The sequence below is a fragment of the Hyalella azteca genome, unplaced genomic scaffold, assembly GCF_000764305.2.
Source record: "Hyalella azteca isolate HAZT.00-mixed unplaced genomic scaffold, Hazt_2.0.2 contig15661, whole genome shotgun sequence".
Lineage (NCBI taxonomy): Eukaryota > Metazoa > Arthropoda > Malacostraca > Amphipoda > Hyalellidae > Hyalella > Hyalella azteca.
In genome coordinates, this window is record NW_025945503.1 from 198,321 (window position 1) to 216,435 (window position 18,115).

Here is an 18,115-nt window from a genome sequence, read left to right on the forward strand (position 1 = left end):
TTTGTTTTCATTTTTTTGGCGGGAACTCATTGCAACCAATTTCTGGACAAGCTTTACTGCATCCTGATCCATCCAACGTACTGGAAACCTTACTTTTTTTATAAATAGTGTGCCAAAGACTGACAAATATATTAAATGCAAGAATTACAATCTAAATACCTATGTCGGCAAGATCTTCTGAAGGCGTAAATTTTGCTACTGAAGCATCGCCAAAGATCTTGCAATATTCATCCACTCTCTGCTCAGTGGAATTAAGATCTGTACCTAGTTGTCAACTTGTCATGTGATAATCAAATTCTACTAATTGTAGTTATATCTTCCTTTTGAGCTGTAAATAGAGGCTTGAGCTTTCCTGCCATTTTTGGAACTGACATATTCCTGCTGCTGCTAGTGCTAGGATGCTTTACTTCTTATCTAATTGTTGAAAGTACACAATCAGGCTGTATAATTCTAAATTTATTGAAAATATATTGCTTGGAGCTGCAAAATTTCATTAATAAGTCATAAAATTCAAATCTTGTCATATCTTTTATGGCTTTTGAGTTTCGCCGTCTGGCACTCTGGCTGTGGCTGGTCAGGCTTATATGTATGAGTATGACTTTTTTAGGTTCTCTATTTATAATTGGTCATTAATAAGTCACCTGAAATGCATGTTCAAGTCATTTCTGGTATTTTTTATAGCAGAAGTTTGTCTTCCCTTCTTTGTTCAAGATTTTTTCAGGCTATATCTTAATCTAGTGAATTGGAACATATGTTTTGGTATTGATTCTTGAATAATCAATAAAGAGGAGAACTTCATCATGGCTGCCAACAAAAAAGTGGAAGAAGCTTTGGCTCACATAAGAGATGCAGAAAAATGGTAAGTAGTTATGCATAAATGATAGTTAAGGAATTTTTATAAGTAAATAATGTTTGCATTATCAAACATGTTTTTTCTGTTCATTGCACATATGATTTGGCAGCATTGTATTTTTTAACACAGCTTAAGTGGAGAGAGTACATATCGTAAAATGGGGTAACTTAGACCACTTTTTTATAAATGATGCCATTTTTTTACTAGCTAAATTAAACTTGAATTGAAACATGCAATATACAGGTCTATACTCTAGCTTCACTCACCATAAATTGCTGGCTCCTGCCTCTCATAGTCTTTATGTAATTTCAAAAAAAGTGATGGTCTTTGTTACCCCAGCTCTTGGGGTAACTTTGACCGGGTGGTAAAATCAATTATATTTTTTGGTAAAATAGCTCCAAATAACTCCAGGTTTTGGTGCATTGTAGTAGAACTCTTCTAGTTACATATGCAAATGACAAACTTGAGGAAAGTGTCATAGTTTGCAAATGGGGGGTGCCACCCCATAATGAGGGAAATGTAACTACCTAAAGGCAGCCCTGATGGGGTAATATTGACTGGCTTGGAAATTAAGTTAAAATTACCATATATAAGTAAAAATTGGAGGGGGTACTCTGACAGGCTTTAAATAATAGCTTTTTTTCGTGGGTCACATTTTTAATTTTTTAACCTATTAGATATGCAAACTTTTTAAATCTTTCAATTGTGTTATGTAGCCTCAGTATTAGGCCTTTAATGCCCATTGATAAAATTTTTCTATTTCAAATAGTTTTTGAGTTGTGGGGGTTTTTGTTAAAAAAACGAAAAGTGGTCTAAGTTACCCCGCCGGTCTAAGTTACCCCATTTTACGGTATTTAACACGTTGACTACGATTGCTTCATCTTGTACAATTATTTCATTTTTTGTACTTTTTTTAAGCAGGGTTGCCAGACGGTCATTTTTTCCGGACAAATTCCGTGATTTAGTTTTCCTCAATTGCGTTGGCCGGCTAAAATTTATGATAGGGGTACTTCCTAATTAAATTTTAAATACTTCAAAAAGAAAATAAATGGAATTTTTATAGCGGAACCTACAAATAAACTAGTATACATTGAATTATCTGCCTTTTTTGGCCTCTCTTGTCCTCGGATTTGGCCGATTTTAGGCAACCTGAATTATGTACCACTACGTCCTGGAGAAATACATTTCGTGGTACGCATATGTACCAATACGTAGTCAACGTGTTAATTAGTGATATAGGTACATCATCACATATTACATTTTTACATAGAATATAGGTTAAATGATAACTAACTGGAGCAAGGTTGTGTAACATTCTATACCCATGCATTTTCACCAAGTTCATTTTTTTGGGGTACTTATGAAAAAGAAATTCACATTATAATATTATGCTGTGTTTAACCAGAGTCCAGGGAGATGTTTTCACTTTGTTCATAGTCCTGCACCCAAGTGCCCAGTCTCCAAACCATTCATTATGACTCTTTTAAGGCAAGATTTATTTATATGGTCCTTCTAAATGTCTTGACAAATAATACATGAAATGATTAACTTGATTCAAATTATCTCAAAGATTACCTACTGCACAACCTGTAAACAAGGAGATAAACCTGCAACTTAAACCTGGCTTCATTGCTGCATGTGCAGAATTTTTTTTTCAAAAAATTCCTTGCATTATATATGCTTGTTTTTTTATAGATATCTATTTAAAGTTTTATCATAATGTGGAATGTAATTTCTATGATTTGAATTACGCATAATCATCAGAATTTAAAATTAGGGTAATAATTCTGTGGTGTTTAATTTTATTTGTTATTCTGATAATCTTTGAATTTTTGTCTCCAATTAATCAGTAAAATATTCTTAAATTCACAACAAATTCCTTTCCCTTTTTACTAGTTACAAGAGTAAATCCATGTTACACTAAAATTTTATAAACATGTTTATTAGGGGAAATTTTCCTTAGAATAACTCCTAGTCTGATAAATAAAATTAAAATAATCAGTTGAATGGTTTGCTGAAAAGATAGAAATCTGCAGTTTCCATCTTTTCCCTGTTGTTTATTCCATTTTATTAATTGGAATTATTAATTTAATTAAATTTTAGCAATGGAATCTTCCAATTATTAATTTGTAGATTTGATTCAAAATCACTGGCATGCTAATTGATGAGATCGGTAAATACAATTTATCTTAGATATGTAAATAAATACCTTGATAAACTGTCATTTTTTGTAGGTACTGTATTGGAGCATAAATTTTTACAAACATAAAGAATCCTTGATTATTTTCTGTAACTTTTTCACAGTTTGAAGACTGGTTTGCTGAAGTGGAATCCAGACTATGATGAAGCAGCTGACTATTACAACAAAGCAGGTATGTTATTTACCAATTTAATCTGCTCATCTTGGGTCTGTATTAAAATAACTTTGGACATTTAATATCTAACTGGAAGTTAGTACAATTATTAATAGGGGAAATGCAAGTTAGTTTAGCTACCTACATTTCAAGTTTGTGATATGAAGAACATGCAATGGTCTTAAGAGATGATTTGAATTTCTGGATTAAAATGAAACTTGATTTGAAGAAAAAATTCAAAATTCATTCTTCATAAAGCTTCAGGTGGAAGTATTTTCTGGCGCAGAAATTCTTTAACAAGTTTCTTGAGTTAAAACTTCAAAATTTATCAAGCATGGACTTCAGGTTGTAATTACATACTTTTGTCAGTGGCACATATTTGCAAGATTTTGACCAAGACAGTTTTATTTGTAATTACCTATATATCCTCTTTGTTATTTGTATTCACATGGAAAAGTTTTGGTTAAAATTTTTCAATATTATGTTTCCAGACACTTAGAATAAAATACTCTATGGCTAATAAGACTTGGCTATTTTGACTTGAATATAGTCCGATTTTATGACTTTATTATTAATAATAGCATTAGAATACCATACTATCCTACAATTTGTGATTGAATGAATATATTGGCTAGTATTATGGTTTGGCAATGAAGTTGCCAAAGAACTCGAACATGCAAGGAAAATCATTCAATAAAAGTTTCAAGTGAGAATTGGAGAGAAACAATTTTTTTTGTCCTAAAAGAAAAATTGAACGGCCTGACATTCAAATACTACTTCAATTTTTAAATAACTGAATTTTAACAATAATATAATACGTGTGGTAAAACATTTCCTCTTCACACTGCCAAAATGTGACTAGCAGATTATAATATACAGTAGTAGGTATATTCAAGTTGCTTTGTTGTAGGAGTTGTACTACTTTGCTTTAAAATATAAAGGAGTGATTAAATTCCTTTTGCAGCTGTATGCTACAAAGCAGCGAGGCAACATCCACAATGTGTTCAGTGCTACATCAAAGCATCGGACAATTACCGCATCTGCAGATCGTATCCTTTACTGTGTATTACTCGGCTTCTTGTCTGCTGCTGCCTCAGTAGCGGCAACAAACCTATTTATCGTATATCAAAAATTGTATTTGTAGCTGCTACTGTAAAATAGGGTGACACAGACCATTGATGGGGTGACTTGAACCGTTTTTGATATTAAGAAAAGAAAACCTTTTAACTCAAAAAGTTCTTGCCTTTGAAAAATTGTTTTGGTGGCTCTTGAAGTACCATAAAATAACCTACAAATGTAATAAAGATTCATTACATATATTTACTATGATACTATTTAAGTGCTAAAAGTGGTCCAAGTCACCCTGTTTTATGGTAGTTACTACTTTTTTTGTGGCTACGGTACTCCAAGCACAGTGGCTGGTGTTTGGAATTGAATATATTGAATTTATATTATTTTGGACGTCATGGTGTTGAAGTTGTTATAATTAATGTCATTAATTCATTCCTAATCACCCAAGTTAGGAGGCAGCTCATATAGTGCTGACTAGCATTCTAGGTGATAAGGGTTATTTAAATAGTACCCACAGAAATTTGTTCTGTTCATCTTTCTTAACCAATCCTCAGATATTTCGCTGCTGCCAAGTAAGTACGGTACTGTAGTCTACTACCTACTGTTCATTTAGTTCATTTGTAGTGATGCATCAAGATAAATTTAGCTTGACCTTCACTTGATTAGTATAATAATTAAAATTGTACTTATTAAAAAATAGAGAGGGATTTCTCATAAATTCACAATTTCCTTACCATATTTATTTTTCATAAAATTTATGTCTTTTTTAAATGCAACTTTTATTTTACCATTTTTTATTTATTTTACCATTCTCTTTCTTAGAGGCTAGTATTGAAGGATTTTTTCATGACACAGTGCTTCCTTGAACAGTTTTTACTCTCATGGGAACACTTGTCAGTGTTCATCATACTATCATACTATTGTGCTGTTAGCAGAACTACACTTGTGTAGTGATAGGATTGGACTGACTTGGAATTCATTCAATACTGAACTTGGTTCCTAGACAATAATAGCCAGACTATGTGACTCAATTAGTGTCAGTTCCCAGAGTTTTGTATGATGAACTATTGTCTGCAGAGCACTGGAGAATGCTTCACTAATCAGCAAAGAGATGGGGGAACTAGATAGTGTGGCTGGACTAGTGTCTGTTTCCACAGTTATAATGAACTATTGTCTGCAGAGCACTGGAGAATGCATCACTAATCAGCAAAGAGATGGGGGAACAGGATAGTGTGAAAATTAGATCTGTTCTCTGAGTTACATATAATGAACTGTTGTCTGCAGAGCACTGGAGAATGCATCACTAATCAGCAAAGAGATGGGGGAACTAGATAGTGTAGCACAACTAGCAGAGCGAGCATGCAAGCTGTACCGCGACAACGGCACCGTAGACACGGCTGCCATGGTGCTGGACAAGGCAGCCAAGATCATCGAGGGTACACGACCACAGCGTGCGGTTGACCTCTACAAGCAAGCTGTTGATATTGCTTTGGTGAGTTGAGAAGTTTGTGGAGATTTGTTTCATAATCAAGTAATATCCATTTCCTTAATGCAATAGAATTTCATCAGTATTCTATTAACTAGTATGTCTGTCAGCGTGCCGTTGACCTCTACAAGCAAGCTGTTGATATTGCTTTGGTGAGGAATGTGTGTGTTATGGTGAGGATTGTGGAGATTTGTTTCATAATCAAGCAATATCAGTTCATTCTCTTAATGCAATAGGATTTCTTCAGTATTCTATTAACTGTTATGCCTGCATGTCAGCGTGCGGTAGACCTCTACAAGCAAGCTGTTGATATTGCTTTGGTGATGATTGTATGCGTTATTGAGGAGGTTGTGGAGATTTGTGTCATAATCAATTAATAAATTTAAAATAATCAATATAATTTGTGTCATAATCAAGCAATAGCAATTCTCTTCCTGCAATAGAATTTCGACAGTAACTATTCAACTACTAAATGTTATGTCTGTCATATTTTTTTATTTTGTGGTGCATTTCTTCACTCATCTCATTAGTTCATTTTGTGAAGACAATTCTAAAAAATATAACTCAGTACTCACTGCAGTGAGTGACGGAGAGCGCATTTTCTTGTCGACGAAAACATGAAGTCACGGACGGACAGACGGACATGGCGAGCACAATAGTGCATTTTTTCCATAAATGAGAAAATGCGCTAAAAAGATGTAGAAGTGTGACACTGCCACATCAATAATTATTTCATTTCTTTCCAAATTGTTAAAGTTTATCATTACTGTATTGTGGAGCATTGTTGTAAAATATTCTTAACCGTGCAGTGTGAGGCACAGCCCCGCAGAGCTGCCGAGTATCAGAGCAAGCTGTGTCGTCTTTATGTGCGGCAGCACATGTGAGTGTTACTAGCTAAGTTAATATATTTACTAGTTAAATTAATACTATACTTACTTGTTAAATTAATATACTTACTAGTTAAATCAATACTATACTTACTAGTTAAATTAATATACTTAATGGCTCTTTGGTGAATGGTATGTACAATAATATTTTACTGTCTATTCCTCTGGGAACAATAGCTTAGTTTATTGCGTACATAATTTTTAGAATGGTTTTGAGTTTTTTACTGTCTATTCCTCTGGGAACAATTACTTAATTTATCAAGTACAAAAATTTTTAGAAGTGTTTTGACTTTTTTATTTTCATTGGTTTGAATTATTATCACTTATTTTCTCAAAGTTAAAAGGATGTAGTATATAGGAATTTGGTAGAGTGTAAATTGTGCATCACTGACCTCCTTATGTAGTTTCAAGTTTCTTTATGGAACCTGGGGCAAGTTTAAAGGTGGAAAAAGAAACGCATTCATATTCAAGACAGGTGAAGGTAAAAAGGGAAATTTCTTTTGCCAGATTTGCTAAGTTAACATCTGAAAATATTTTACAGAATTCACTAAAAACATTCACCACAGTAGAATTTAACATTTTTCAACTATTCAAATTCATATTTTAATTTTTCAAATTATGTAAGTAATGATGGTGAATATATTTATACTGTCAAATTCAAAAATTTCGATTGTATTAATAAAAATTATGACCTTACATAATTCTTCCCTCCATTTTTATGGAACTTCTTTAGTTTTTCATATACGTAATATTTATGTAGGTTTTCTTTATTGGTTTGCACTTCTCCCGATAAATTGCTTTTCTAAATAATGGAATTTGTTTGCAATGCAAGCTTTCTCACTTAATATATTTAATTTGTGTTCTAACTTCTAGGAATATTGCGTACGTACTGACTATAATCATTCTTATTAAACTCTGGATGAAAGATATTGGATACCAAATTTGCTACATTTTTGCAGGTTAATTGAGGCTGCTGAAGCCATCAGAACAAACATCACCTTCTTCAGGGATGGTGACTTCACTGGTGAGTGATGATGTTTCTGCATGCGTGATGGTGACTTCCCTGGTGATTAATGATGGCCATGATTGTGCCGGTGACTTCCCTGATGCTCTACTTAACTATTGTGATGGTGAATTATTGTGATTAATTGAGCTCTCCTGTATGATTGTGTTTGTTTATAGCCGAGTTGAAATATAACTGAAAAATATTTGCTTAGTTACACTCTATTCTCTGGAAGTAGCAACAAGACTTTTTAAGTAGCTATAAGTGACATGACTAACTTAATTTTTGAGTAGCTATAAAGTATGACTAATTTTGAAAAAATTTTAACATTGCTTGAGGTTGCTCTGTGAATTATTAAACTAATTTGCTTATTGATGTAAAATTTCATTTCCTCAAGTCATGAGATGTCAGTGCATTACAAATTTTGAAGTTTTCTATAGCGGAATCCTAATTTCCTTTATGAATTTACGCTTGTTAAACTAAGATTAAATTCAATCCAAAGCTACTAGAGTGAAAGGGAATTTACTTCTCAAAATTAAATTCAGGTTTATTAGAGTTATCCTGGAGATGAAGGTCATATTTTTTATCAAAGAATATTTTTGATCTCCATTGAAGTCTAGAAATTTTGTTGGTACTGATTTAATGATCAAAATTAAACTGTAGGAGGATGATTTAAATTTATTTTCCCTCATTAAAACTCATCCTTCAACCCGACTGGCCACTGTGGAAAACTTGTGCCTATATTGATCGATTGAATTATTGTTTAAGGATATTTTCAGCTGTGGACTGATGAATAAAATCAGGTTTTGATCTTCAAAAATAAAATTGAAGTTTATTTACAGATCCCATCAGCAGGGAAGTGGTTGCGCTGGTGCTTGTATGTGATGAATAAAATCAGGTTTTGATTTTTAGAATTTATTTATTAAAGTTTATTTGTACATGCTTGTGCTTGTACATGATGAATAAAATCAGGTTTTGATTTTTAGAATTTATTTATTAAAGTTTATTTGTACATGCTTGTGCTTGTACATGATAAATAAAATCAGGTTTTGGTTTGTTAGAATTTATTTAAAGTTTATTTACAGACCCCATCAGCAGGGAAGTGGTTGCGCTGGTGCTTGTACAGATCGCCCGAGGAGACCACATCGCTGGGGAGAAGGCCCTCAAGGAGTGGGGAGCTTACGTCACTCCTGAAGAGGTGATGCTTGGTTACGTTTTATGTTAAGAAATTAAATTATATTAAGCAGGGTTCGGAAATTTTCAATTATTATATTAGGCTGGGTTCAGAAATTTCAAATTATTGTATTAGGCAGGGTTCATAAATTTTAAAATTATTATATTAGGCAGGGTTGAGAAATTTAAAATTATTATATTAAGCAGAGTTAGGAAATTATAAATTATTAAACTAGGCAGGGTTGAAAATTTTCAAATAATTATATTAGGCAGGGTTGAGAAATTTTTATTATTATACTAGGCAGGGTTCAAAATTTTCAAATAATTATATTAGACAGGGTTCAGAAATTTCAAATAATTATATTAAACAGGGTTGAGAATTTTTTTAATTATTATATAAGGCAGGGAGCAGTGAGTTGTATGCACCAGACCGGCAACATGCTCTGAAAGTTCTGTGATGTTGTAAATCAGACATTGTGGTAATGGTGGCCTCAGCCTTGATGAGGCCATCAGACATTGTGGTAATAGTGGCCTCAGCCTTGATGAGGCCATCAGACATTGTGGTAATGGTGGCCTCAGCCTTGATGAGGCCATCAGACATTGTGGTAATGGTGGCCTCAGCCTNCTGTCTCTTATACACATCTAGATGTGTATAAGAGACAGCCTTACCACCTGTCCCCCCAGATGGCCACCCTGACCACCTGTCCCCCAGATGACCACCCTGACCACCTGTCCTCCCCAGATGGCCACCCTGTCCGCCCTGCTGGAGGCGTTCGACGAGCAGGACGGGGAGGCGGCGCGTCGTCTGCTGCGCGCTCCATTCATTCGCTCCATGGACGTCGAGTACTCCAAGCTTGCCCGCGACATGGACACTCCTGCCTCCAAGGTACCTGCTCCAGCTGCTCTTTATTTATTTATTATATCTATACATATTGTATTTATTTATTTGCATATAGATATTGTATGTATTTATTTATTTATATATAAATGTTGTATTTATTTATTTGTATATAAGTATTATATTTATTTATTTGTATGTAAATGTTGTATTTATTTATTTATTTGTATATAAATATTGTATTTATTTATTTATATTAATTTGTAATTACTTATGGTGGTATTTGTGTGATTAAGTCAAATTTCGCCTGATATAATCAAGCTGTATTTCTTATGTCTCAAGGTTGACTTTGAATAGTGTACGTATTATATATCTATATTATTTATTAAGTTAGTAATGGCAATTATTAATCTGATATAAATTCAAATTCCGTCTAATATTATCAGGCTGTATTTGTTGTGCCTCAAGGTAGACTGGGGCTTGTGCTGAAAGCGCGCCGTGTTGAGAAATCATTTTTTTTTTTTTTTAGGATGCATGAGAAGTGATTATCAATTTAGTGAACTTATGGTAATCTTTTTCGATAGTGAGACCTGCTATTACAAAATAAATAGCCAATATTACATAATAAATAGGCTATAATTGCGACTGTCATTACTACCAAAGTATATTAAGCAATTGTGTTTTTTGTTGCAGTCAGCTGTATGACATCATGCAGAGAGTAATTTTTTCCTATAATTTTAGATACTGTTATCTCCTTTGTGAATGAATTAAGCAATTAATACATGATTGATGATATTACAGAAGGAAGAAGCGAGGAACGGAGAGGAAGGCTTGGAAGGCAGCAGCGGCGCTCAGGTGAATGAGTGTTCTTAGGTTGTTCATTAGGCTGAACTGTTATTTAGGTTCATGTTTCTTCATTACATCTAGGGTTACTCTTTTCGTATTTTCCTATTTATTTTGCTTTTGATTTCTTTCCTCGTAATTTTTTATAGGAGCTTTCTCCATTGCAGTACAGTATTTTACTTTGCCGGTTCATTAGACAGAACTGTTATTTAGTTCTTGTTTCTTCATTACATCTAGGGTTGCTCTATTCATGGTTGAACTAGTATAAGGTTGACCCATGAGAAGCTCATTTTTGCGGATGTAGTTCGTCGTTCGCCAGTGACGTCACTGATCTCAGTGACGTCACGGACATTAACCAATCACTGAAATGCTATAAAACCAGTCAACCAATCCGTTTAGGAATGACGGGTTTGTTTACGTTTCTCGTTCTCGGTAACGTAACAAGAAAGCTTGACTGAAAAACTGAAATCCTCGTGGGTCAACCTTGTATAGATCAACCATGACTCTATTCGTCCTTTCCTCTTTATTTTGCTTTTGATTTCTTTCCTCATATTTTTTCTTATGAGCTTTCTCCATTGCAGTATTTTATGGTGCCAGTTTCCCTCCTGAAAAGTTCGTTCTTTCAATTTCATCATTCTAGTTTCTGCTATGTAATTATTTCTTTTCCAATTTCTAACTTGTAATTTTTTTCTCTTGCAATTTTCATTTTATAATTTCAATCTAATATTTTTATGTATCAATTTATCCCTTCAATTATTCTGTTGCAATACATGAAAAATGAGAGCTTGCTTGCTCTTGCTTTGTTGATTCTGTAATCTTATCTGTACAATAAATCTATTTTATTTTTTCGATGCAAAATTACCATCTAATGCCGCATAATTTTGGTTATGCCTCTGTTTCTTGTTCTTTGCTATTATCTAATTACCTTATCTGTTTATTCAGACCACGTTATTACTTTAACGTGATTATCACGTTTGTATTACTCACGTTATTACCTTATCAATTACGTCCAGCATTGAATGACTTGTATTCGTATTGTGCAGGGAGGAGACGAGGAGGAGCTGGACTTGTGTTGAGGGGTGAACTAGTGACCACTTCCATGACAAGGCTTATAATAATATACTTTATAGGTATCAATACTTCAGCATTTCTTCACCTACTCCGGGAACCCTTACTTCAACATTTCTTCGCCTGCTCCCGGACCCCTACGTACTTCAAAATTTCTTTGCCTGCTTCCGGACCCCTACGTACTTCAAAATTTCTTTGCCTGCTTCCGGACCCCTACGTACTTCAAAATTTCTTCACCTACTTTGGGAACCCTACTTAAATATTTTTCACCTACTCCTGGACCCATGCTTCAAAATTTATTCACCGACTTCAACACTCCCTTCCGTTTCAATAGTCTCCTAATAATCTGGTGCCCCGTTGAACAAGCCTCCAAGTTCTAGGTCCGGTCACTTCCGAATTTCTGCGGCGACAAGAAAGAAAAACATTCCAAATCCAACAAGTCTCTGGCCGTATTTCTGTCCTCGGTGTCCATAGATCGTTAGCAGCTTTAAATATCGAAATTTCGCAATTATTCCGAGATTTTGGCAATCCTTTTTCAAGATTTTTGCAACGTTCCTGGACTGTGATTTCCAGTTCCGTTTAGAAATCACCAGTTCCTAATTCATTGTTTTAGGAAGTAAATTGGCGCGAGCCATGAATTCGGATTAGCTGTTAAACGTTAAAGATAATCATGTGGAACGTATTAGTTTGAATGGGCTCTTCTTTTGTATAATTGAATCTGGGAGTATTTATTAAACACTTAGTATGTCGTGGTTGTGAATTAAAGAATGTTCAAATATGGACAAAGTTATCGAATTATATTGATTATTTTCAGAATCTACGGTTTTTCAAAGTTGCCATCAGGGACTGAGTAACAGGTTCCTTTTACCATAAAAAGTTTTACTATATTCAGCAGTCCGTATTGACAACCAAACTAGCCGCTTTTGATGCGAAGAGAAAGCTTGGCTTCTTAGTAAATTCTTCCGTGTCAAGCATTCAGTGAAAAACCAAATGCCCTCGTGTCAAATTCTACACTTAGAAGTAAAAATGGCTCGAATTTAATAGCGGTGTGATCTGGTTGAATCCATGAACAACTATGTATTTATTTGGCTGCTAACTACCCATGTTGTTTAATTTTGACTCTAGCGAAGTTATTCCAACGTTATCCTGCTAATTATAATTAACCGTATTATCTAGTCAGTGGTGTAAATATCTAGCTCTTAATTCGTTATATTTGTCCTGTAAATGTTAATTCTTGTGATAGAATATTAATTTTAGCGTATAAGTCAGAACCGTCACTGTCACTTTATCCGAAGTTGCTTGTATATTAATACTGGCAGAATATTGAATGAAAACGCCAGTAAAAATATACGTTTTTTTTCTTAGGCTTTATTGTAATATTGGAATTTTGTTGGTGTTGGTGACATTTAATGTGCATCGTATGTGTAGCACTAATCCATATCAAAAAGGGCCGAACAGGTGTGAGGTACTCTCATATAAATGACCTCTCCTGAATACTGTTCCATAGCTATACTGTTACTGTTAAAGAAAATATAAAATATAACTGTCGTCCGGTAATATTAATTTCATTTTCTGCTATATCTTTAAAAAATTAACTTGATCGAGTGTCTTACTACATTCACACTCAGCTCTTGTACGGGAATCTGAATTAAATATGAGTAACGTTATTTAATTGACTCGACGTTCCAACGGTGTAAATACATATTACATGAGCGCTTTTTAGTGTTGAAATTACGTGAATTTGAACAACGCGAAAACTTGCATTTTGGAGCCAAGCATTTAGGATTGAACTTGCAGAAATATTGTCCAAGCTTAGTAAGTTCGTGAATGAGCGTTGCATCCCTTATTCCAGTGCGTGAATGAATGTTACTTCATTCATCATCAGACAGTTTTCAATTCGACATTAAATTGAGAGTTTTAGACATTAAATTGTCAATTAGACATGACGCAGGAAAATTCTTATATCCTCGAGAGTTTTAACCTTTCATGCATCGCTTTCTCGGCAAAGTTTGTTATCTATAGACACCAACATTAATGTGAGTGAACAGGATTAGACTTATTAGGCTTCGACTTCTTCATCTTTCTGCTATGATTGTTGTGAATGGCCTGCGGTCATTCTCAGTGAGGATTTAAGTTGCCTGTAGTGAAAAATGTTCACGAATAAAATATTATGAGCAATAATGTCTTTCACCCTAATCTTTATGAGCAATTTCACTCAAAAGAAAAAAAAAGACGAGTCATTTTTTCGACGAAAATATATATAGAATTCAACTCTCCTCAAGAACAAACCAACCTGTGAATTCAAAATTAAGAACTAATGCTTGATAGCCTTGGCACCCCTTAAACTATAACGGTCCATTTTAGACCGGTCAGGTCATGCTTGCTCGGAGGAGGGCGGTGGAAAGATCTGGAGAGGGGGGGGGGCAGTGAGGAAGAAAGGGGCAGTAGGGGGGCGGCAGTCCGCGAAGTCGAAGTCAGAAGTTCGTACGTTTGTTTGACGATTTGTACACAACACGTATAGAACATGACTCCGACTCGAATAAATTTTCACGAGCTAAAAATCACTGTTTGGCAGTTTGGAATTTTTCTACAAAATTTCGTTCGAATCTGATCAGTAGTTTGGAAGAAATTCTTTGATCACTGCGAATTTCGGCCCTTATCGCCATATAACTCCCGAATAAGGCGGAATATAAAAATTTTCACGAGCTAAACATCACCGTTAAGTCCTAATGAATACTTGTTCCAAGTTTTATCGAGCTGCTTCCATTAGTTTGGGAGATATTCCTTGATCACTGACTGAATTTGGAGATTGGCCGTGGGACCGGCTGCGAGACCGGCCACGAGTCCTGCCGTCTCGTACGAATTTGCGGCCGGACCCGCGGCCGGTCTCGCGTGGAGCGCGGCCGCAAGACCGGCTGCGGGTCCGGCCGTAAATTCGTCCGAGACGTCGAGTCCTGCCGTAAATATGTCCGAGCCGTCTTGAATTTCTAGTGCTGAAACAGTTATAACTGTAAAAAAAATATATTGGTATACTAAATGGGGCTTTATTTGTGAAATATACACTTGTGTTTAATCTTTCTCTTTTAAAATTGCGGCATACTATATATCAAGAAAAAGGTGTTTGTTTCTATAAGTGTGTGTCGAGGAGGGGAGCGCTAGAGATTCACTGGGGAGCCAATGGAGGCGCCAGCCTGAAAAAGTTTGGGAGCCACTGCTCAAGACCGGTCAGGCCTTGCTTGCTCAACCCGTTAGTCTACATAGGCTAACATAACCTCGCATTGACCTGCCAGAAGTGCTTGTTTAGTGACCGCAACTTGAGCTGCCGAGCTCCTCTGTGATATGTTGTCGCATACAGTTCATCGGGCCTTGGCTCTCATCTTGTTATTTCTCCAGTGCAGAGGTTCGTTTAGTACACTTATTCTCTTCAGGGTATTTAATAGTCATGCTCACGGTATTTAATAGCCATGCTCAGATTATTTTATAGCTATGCCCAGGGTATTTAATAGCGGATTACAGCTTGTTGCGGATCTCGAACCCGCACCTTTCTGCTCCAATCCATGGTACTTTGAACTGTAACAACTGGGCCACCCTGTGGGCCAGGGATGATAACCGCTCTCTGTATGTATTTTTTTTAATTTAGTCAAAGTGCGCTCGGCGCCTTTAAAAACATCGAATGTCAGTGGTTTCCCCACTTTCCTTGAGCTTTCATTCTTTTGAACAAATGGGACTTTAACGCCCCATCTGACCAGAACACTCCAGGAAAAAAAAAAACACTTGAAGTTAATTTATATCTCACCAACTACCTTCGTAATTTAAACAAATGGAAATCAATAATATTTAAAGGTTCAGGAGCATATTTTGCACCTGAACCTTAAAGCGATGTGTTTAATAGAAGCGATGTGTTTAATAAAAGCGATGTTTCTACCCCTTCCCTATTTAAATAAATGTACATTCATGCTTGTCCGCATACCCGAGAAAATACATACAAGCAAATTATAGCCAGTTGCAGGAATGTCCGGCATCAAATATCGGTCGAGATTTTTTAATAGCCTGTTTAAACCAGGTTCAGTTTGATGAAACCAGTCAGGTTTCATCAAACGGAACTTTTAATATATGTATTGAAGCTTATATCGCGCGCTGCAGACAGGTACGACGAAAGCTTCAAAACGGGTCACTATAGTAAAGGGGCCTAACCGGGCACTACCTATACTAAACTTGCCTAACCGGGCACTATATTAAGTTGAGCCTTATCTATGTCATGTTTCCATGAAATTTCCTAAAGAAACCCATCTTTCTTTGTACAACAAAATTTAGTTGCTTCGGTTCACTAGAATCTTGCTAAAGACTTTTTAAAGGAATGTTCTACGTCTGATCTTTCTCGCAGTGACGGCGTAGCATAAGACGATATTACAAGGGAAATATAGCACTCAGTGTTACGACCAACATTGTCCTATTATTTAATGAAAACAGTGCGGCGAGTGCACTGGAAATGCCTGATAATTTACTAACTCTGCAGGGTGGCCGTGGGATAAATGTCACCAAGATTGACTCAGTGAACTAAACATTGTTCTACGTACATTAATTATATTAATTACAGTGAATTATATTTATTATTTTTTTCAGATGGCTTAAGCTGCGCGGTCCCTCCTATCGAAGGCGAAGTGTCGGAGTGGGAAGAAGATTCTCGTTTAATTATGTTTAGCCTCAGAAATGAAGTGTCCTTGAGAAACCGAAGCAGCTGTGAAGCCGGCAACCCTCAACCACCCGAAAGAGTTGACACAACCAAAAGGTGGATATTATTTTGAAATTAATCGCCCTAGCCTTATTGTCGCTTTAATATCATCCTCGCTTTATTGTCGCTTTACTATCATCCTCGCTTTATTGTCGCTTTATCATCCTCGCCTTAATGTCGCTTTATTAGCATCCTCGCTTTACTGTCGCTTTAATATCATCCTCGCTTTATTGTCGCTTTATTATCCTCGCCTTAATGTCGCTTTAATATCATCCTCGCTTTACCGTCGCTTTAATATCATCCTCGCTTTATTGTCCAAAGTTCGGCACGTGAAGCCTGGTAGCACTGCACTCAAAAAATGAGTGAGTCATGTTATCCTAAATCTTTTAATTAAATAATGGTAACACTTTTCACTCTTAGCACTGATACACCCTTCTATCAGAGGCAAGCAGGGTCAGAGTGACCCACACAAGGCAAGAAGTGGATCGCTATTTGGACTCAGTCTCACTCATTTTCCTGAGTGTGCTTGCACAACTGATGTCCAGAACAAGGACACGAGGTTGAAACTTGGTTTATATATATAGCGGTTTCAGCGTTTATTAGGCCCTAGGCCTGCCACCGATTCTTAACAGTGCAGAACATCCACCTCATGTTGCGGACTTGAACTCGCATCTCACTGCTTCAATTTTGCTTTGCTTAACCGCCCGGCCTCCTTACCGATTCTGACCAGAAACAGGCGCACAGAGCTGGGATCAAACCCGCACCTCTCTATTGTAATCCTGGTACTCTGAACTTTAACCACTGGACCACCCACCCTGGTTTAACTGCCGTCACAATACTAAAGCAACTGTGCTTTTGCATCGAGGTTATCAATTAGTAAGCTATTTAATGGAAATAAATCTAATGAAGGAATTTCAAGGGATTGCACGCCCTGACATGAGATTATGCCAGTAATTAGTTGCTTTTCAAGCGCCTCTATCTTACTCATGATTCTGTTGAGAGCTTCATTGCGTAAATGTACTTTGTACTAATTCGTCTCTCTTAATTTCAAAGTACGTTTGCCTGTATTACTCAAGTTTGTTAAAATTCTCGAAGATTACCTAGCATAATCTGTCAATGACACCCGAGTCGCCACTCAGCAAATGCAGCACTTACCTTGCCACCTGTCACTAAAAACAGTATAATACTGGTCAGAACTGCCGAACTGCTCAGTGGTGTGATTTTATTTATAAAATTTATTGTTTCTTTTGAAGACCGGCGACATAAGTGCATTGATTAACGTCGTTATCGGCATTGATAATTGATCGCATGCATAATATAATCACATGGTACATTAGGCTCGCTTTTTGTTGCATTTTTAGCAATGTAATATATAATTATAAATTATAATAAATTATGATAATTTTCGTTTACTTATTATTTTTTTAAATATTATATTATTTATTGCTATATTATAATTGTATTATTATATACCAGAGTATAAAAGATTTTTTTAATAAATTATTATTTATATCGCCGAAGAGTCGCCGCCCTCATCGCTGAGCTGGAACGACATGGTCTGGACGCCTACATCGTCACGAGCGACGATGCGCACCTGGTATGACATGGCTGTTCTTGATAGTAACTTGTGGTGGTCGTAACTTGTGGTGGTCGTAACTTGTGGTGGTCGTAACTTGTGGTGGTCGTAACTTGTGGTGGTCGTAACTAAAAGTGCCACTCAAGGCACCCGTTAAATTTCATGTCTCATAACTTACAAGTTCAATAGTCTTGCAAAATGAATAGTCTTAACTAATGATGGTAGCAACTT

The 18,115-nt window shown here is 35.8% G+C and overlaps 1 protein-coding gene across 1 annotated transcript; it reads left to right on the forward strand.

The window, feature by feature from the left end:
• The first annotated feature begins 641 nt into the window (after positions 1-641).
• On the forward strand, positions 642-13,754 carry LOC108674811 (gamma-soluble NSF attachment protein). The gene is made up of 11 exons (XM_018162783.2): positions 642-859; positions 3,158-3,225; positions 4,172-4,256; positions 4,833-4,850; positions 5,563-5,770; positions 6,574-6,644; positions 7,611-7,675; positions 8,740-8,852; positions 9,570-9,713; positions 10,467-10,520; positions 11,552-13,754. The coding sequence occupies exons 1-11, from the start codon at positions 801-803 to the stop codon at positions 11,582-11,584; spliced, it is 918 nt and encodes a 305-aa protein (XP_018018272.1). The 5' UTR covers positions 642-800; the 3' UTR covers positions 11,585-13,754.
• The last annotated feature ends 4,361 nt before the right edge of the window (positions 13,755-18,115 follow it).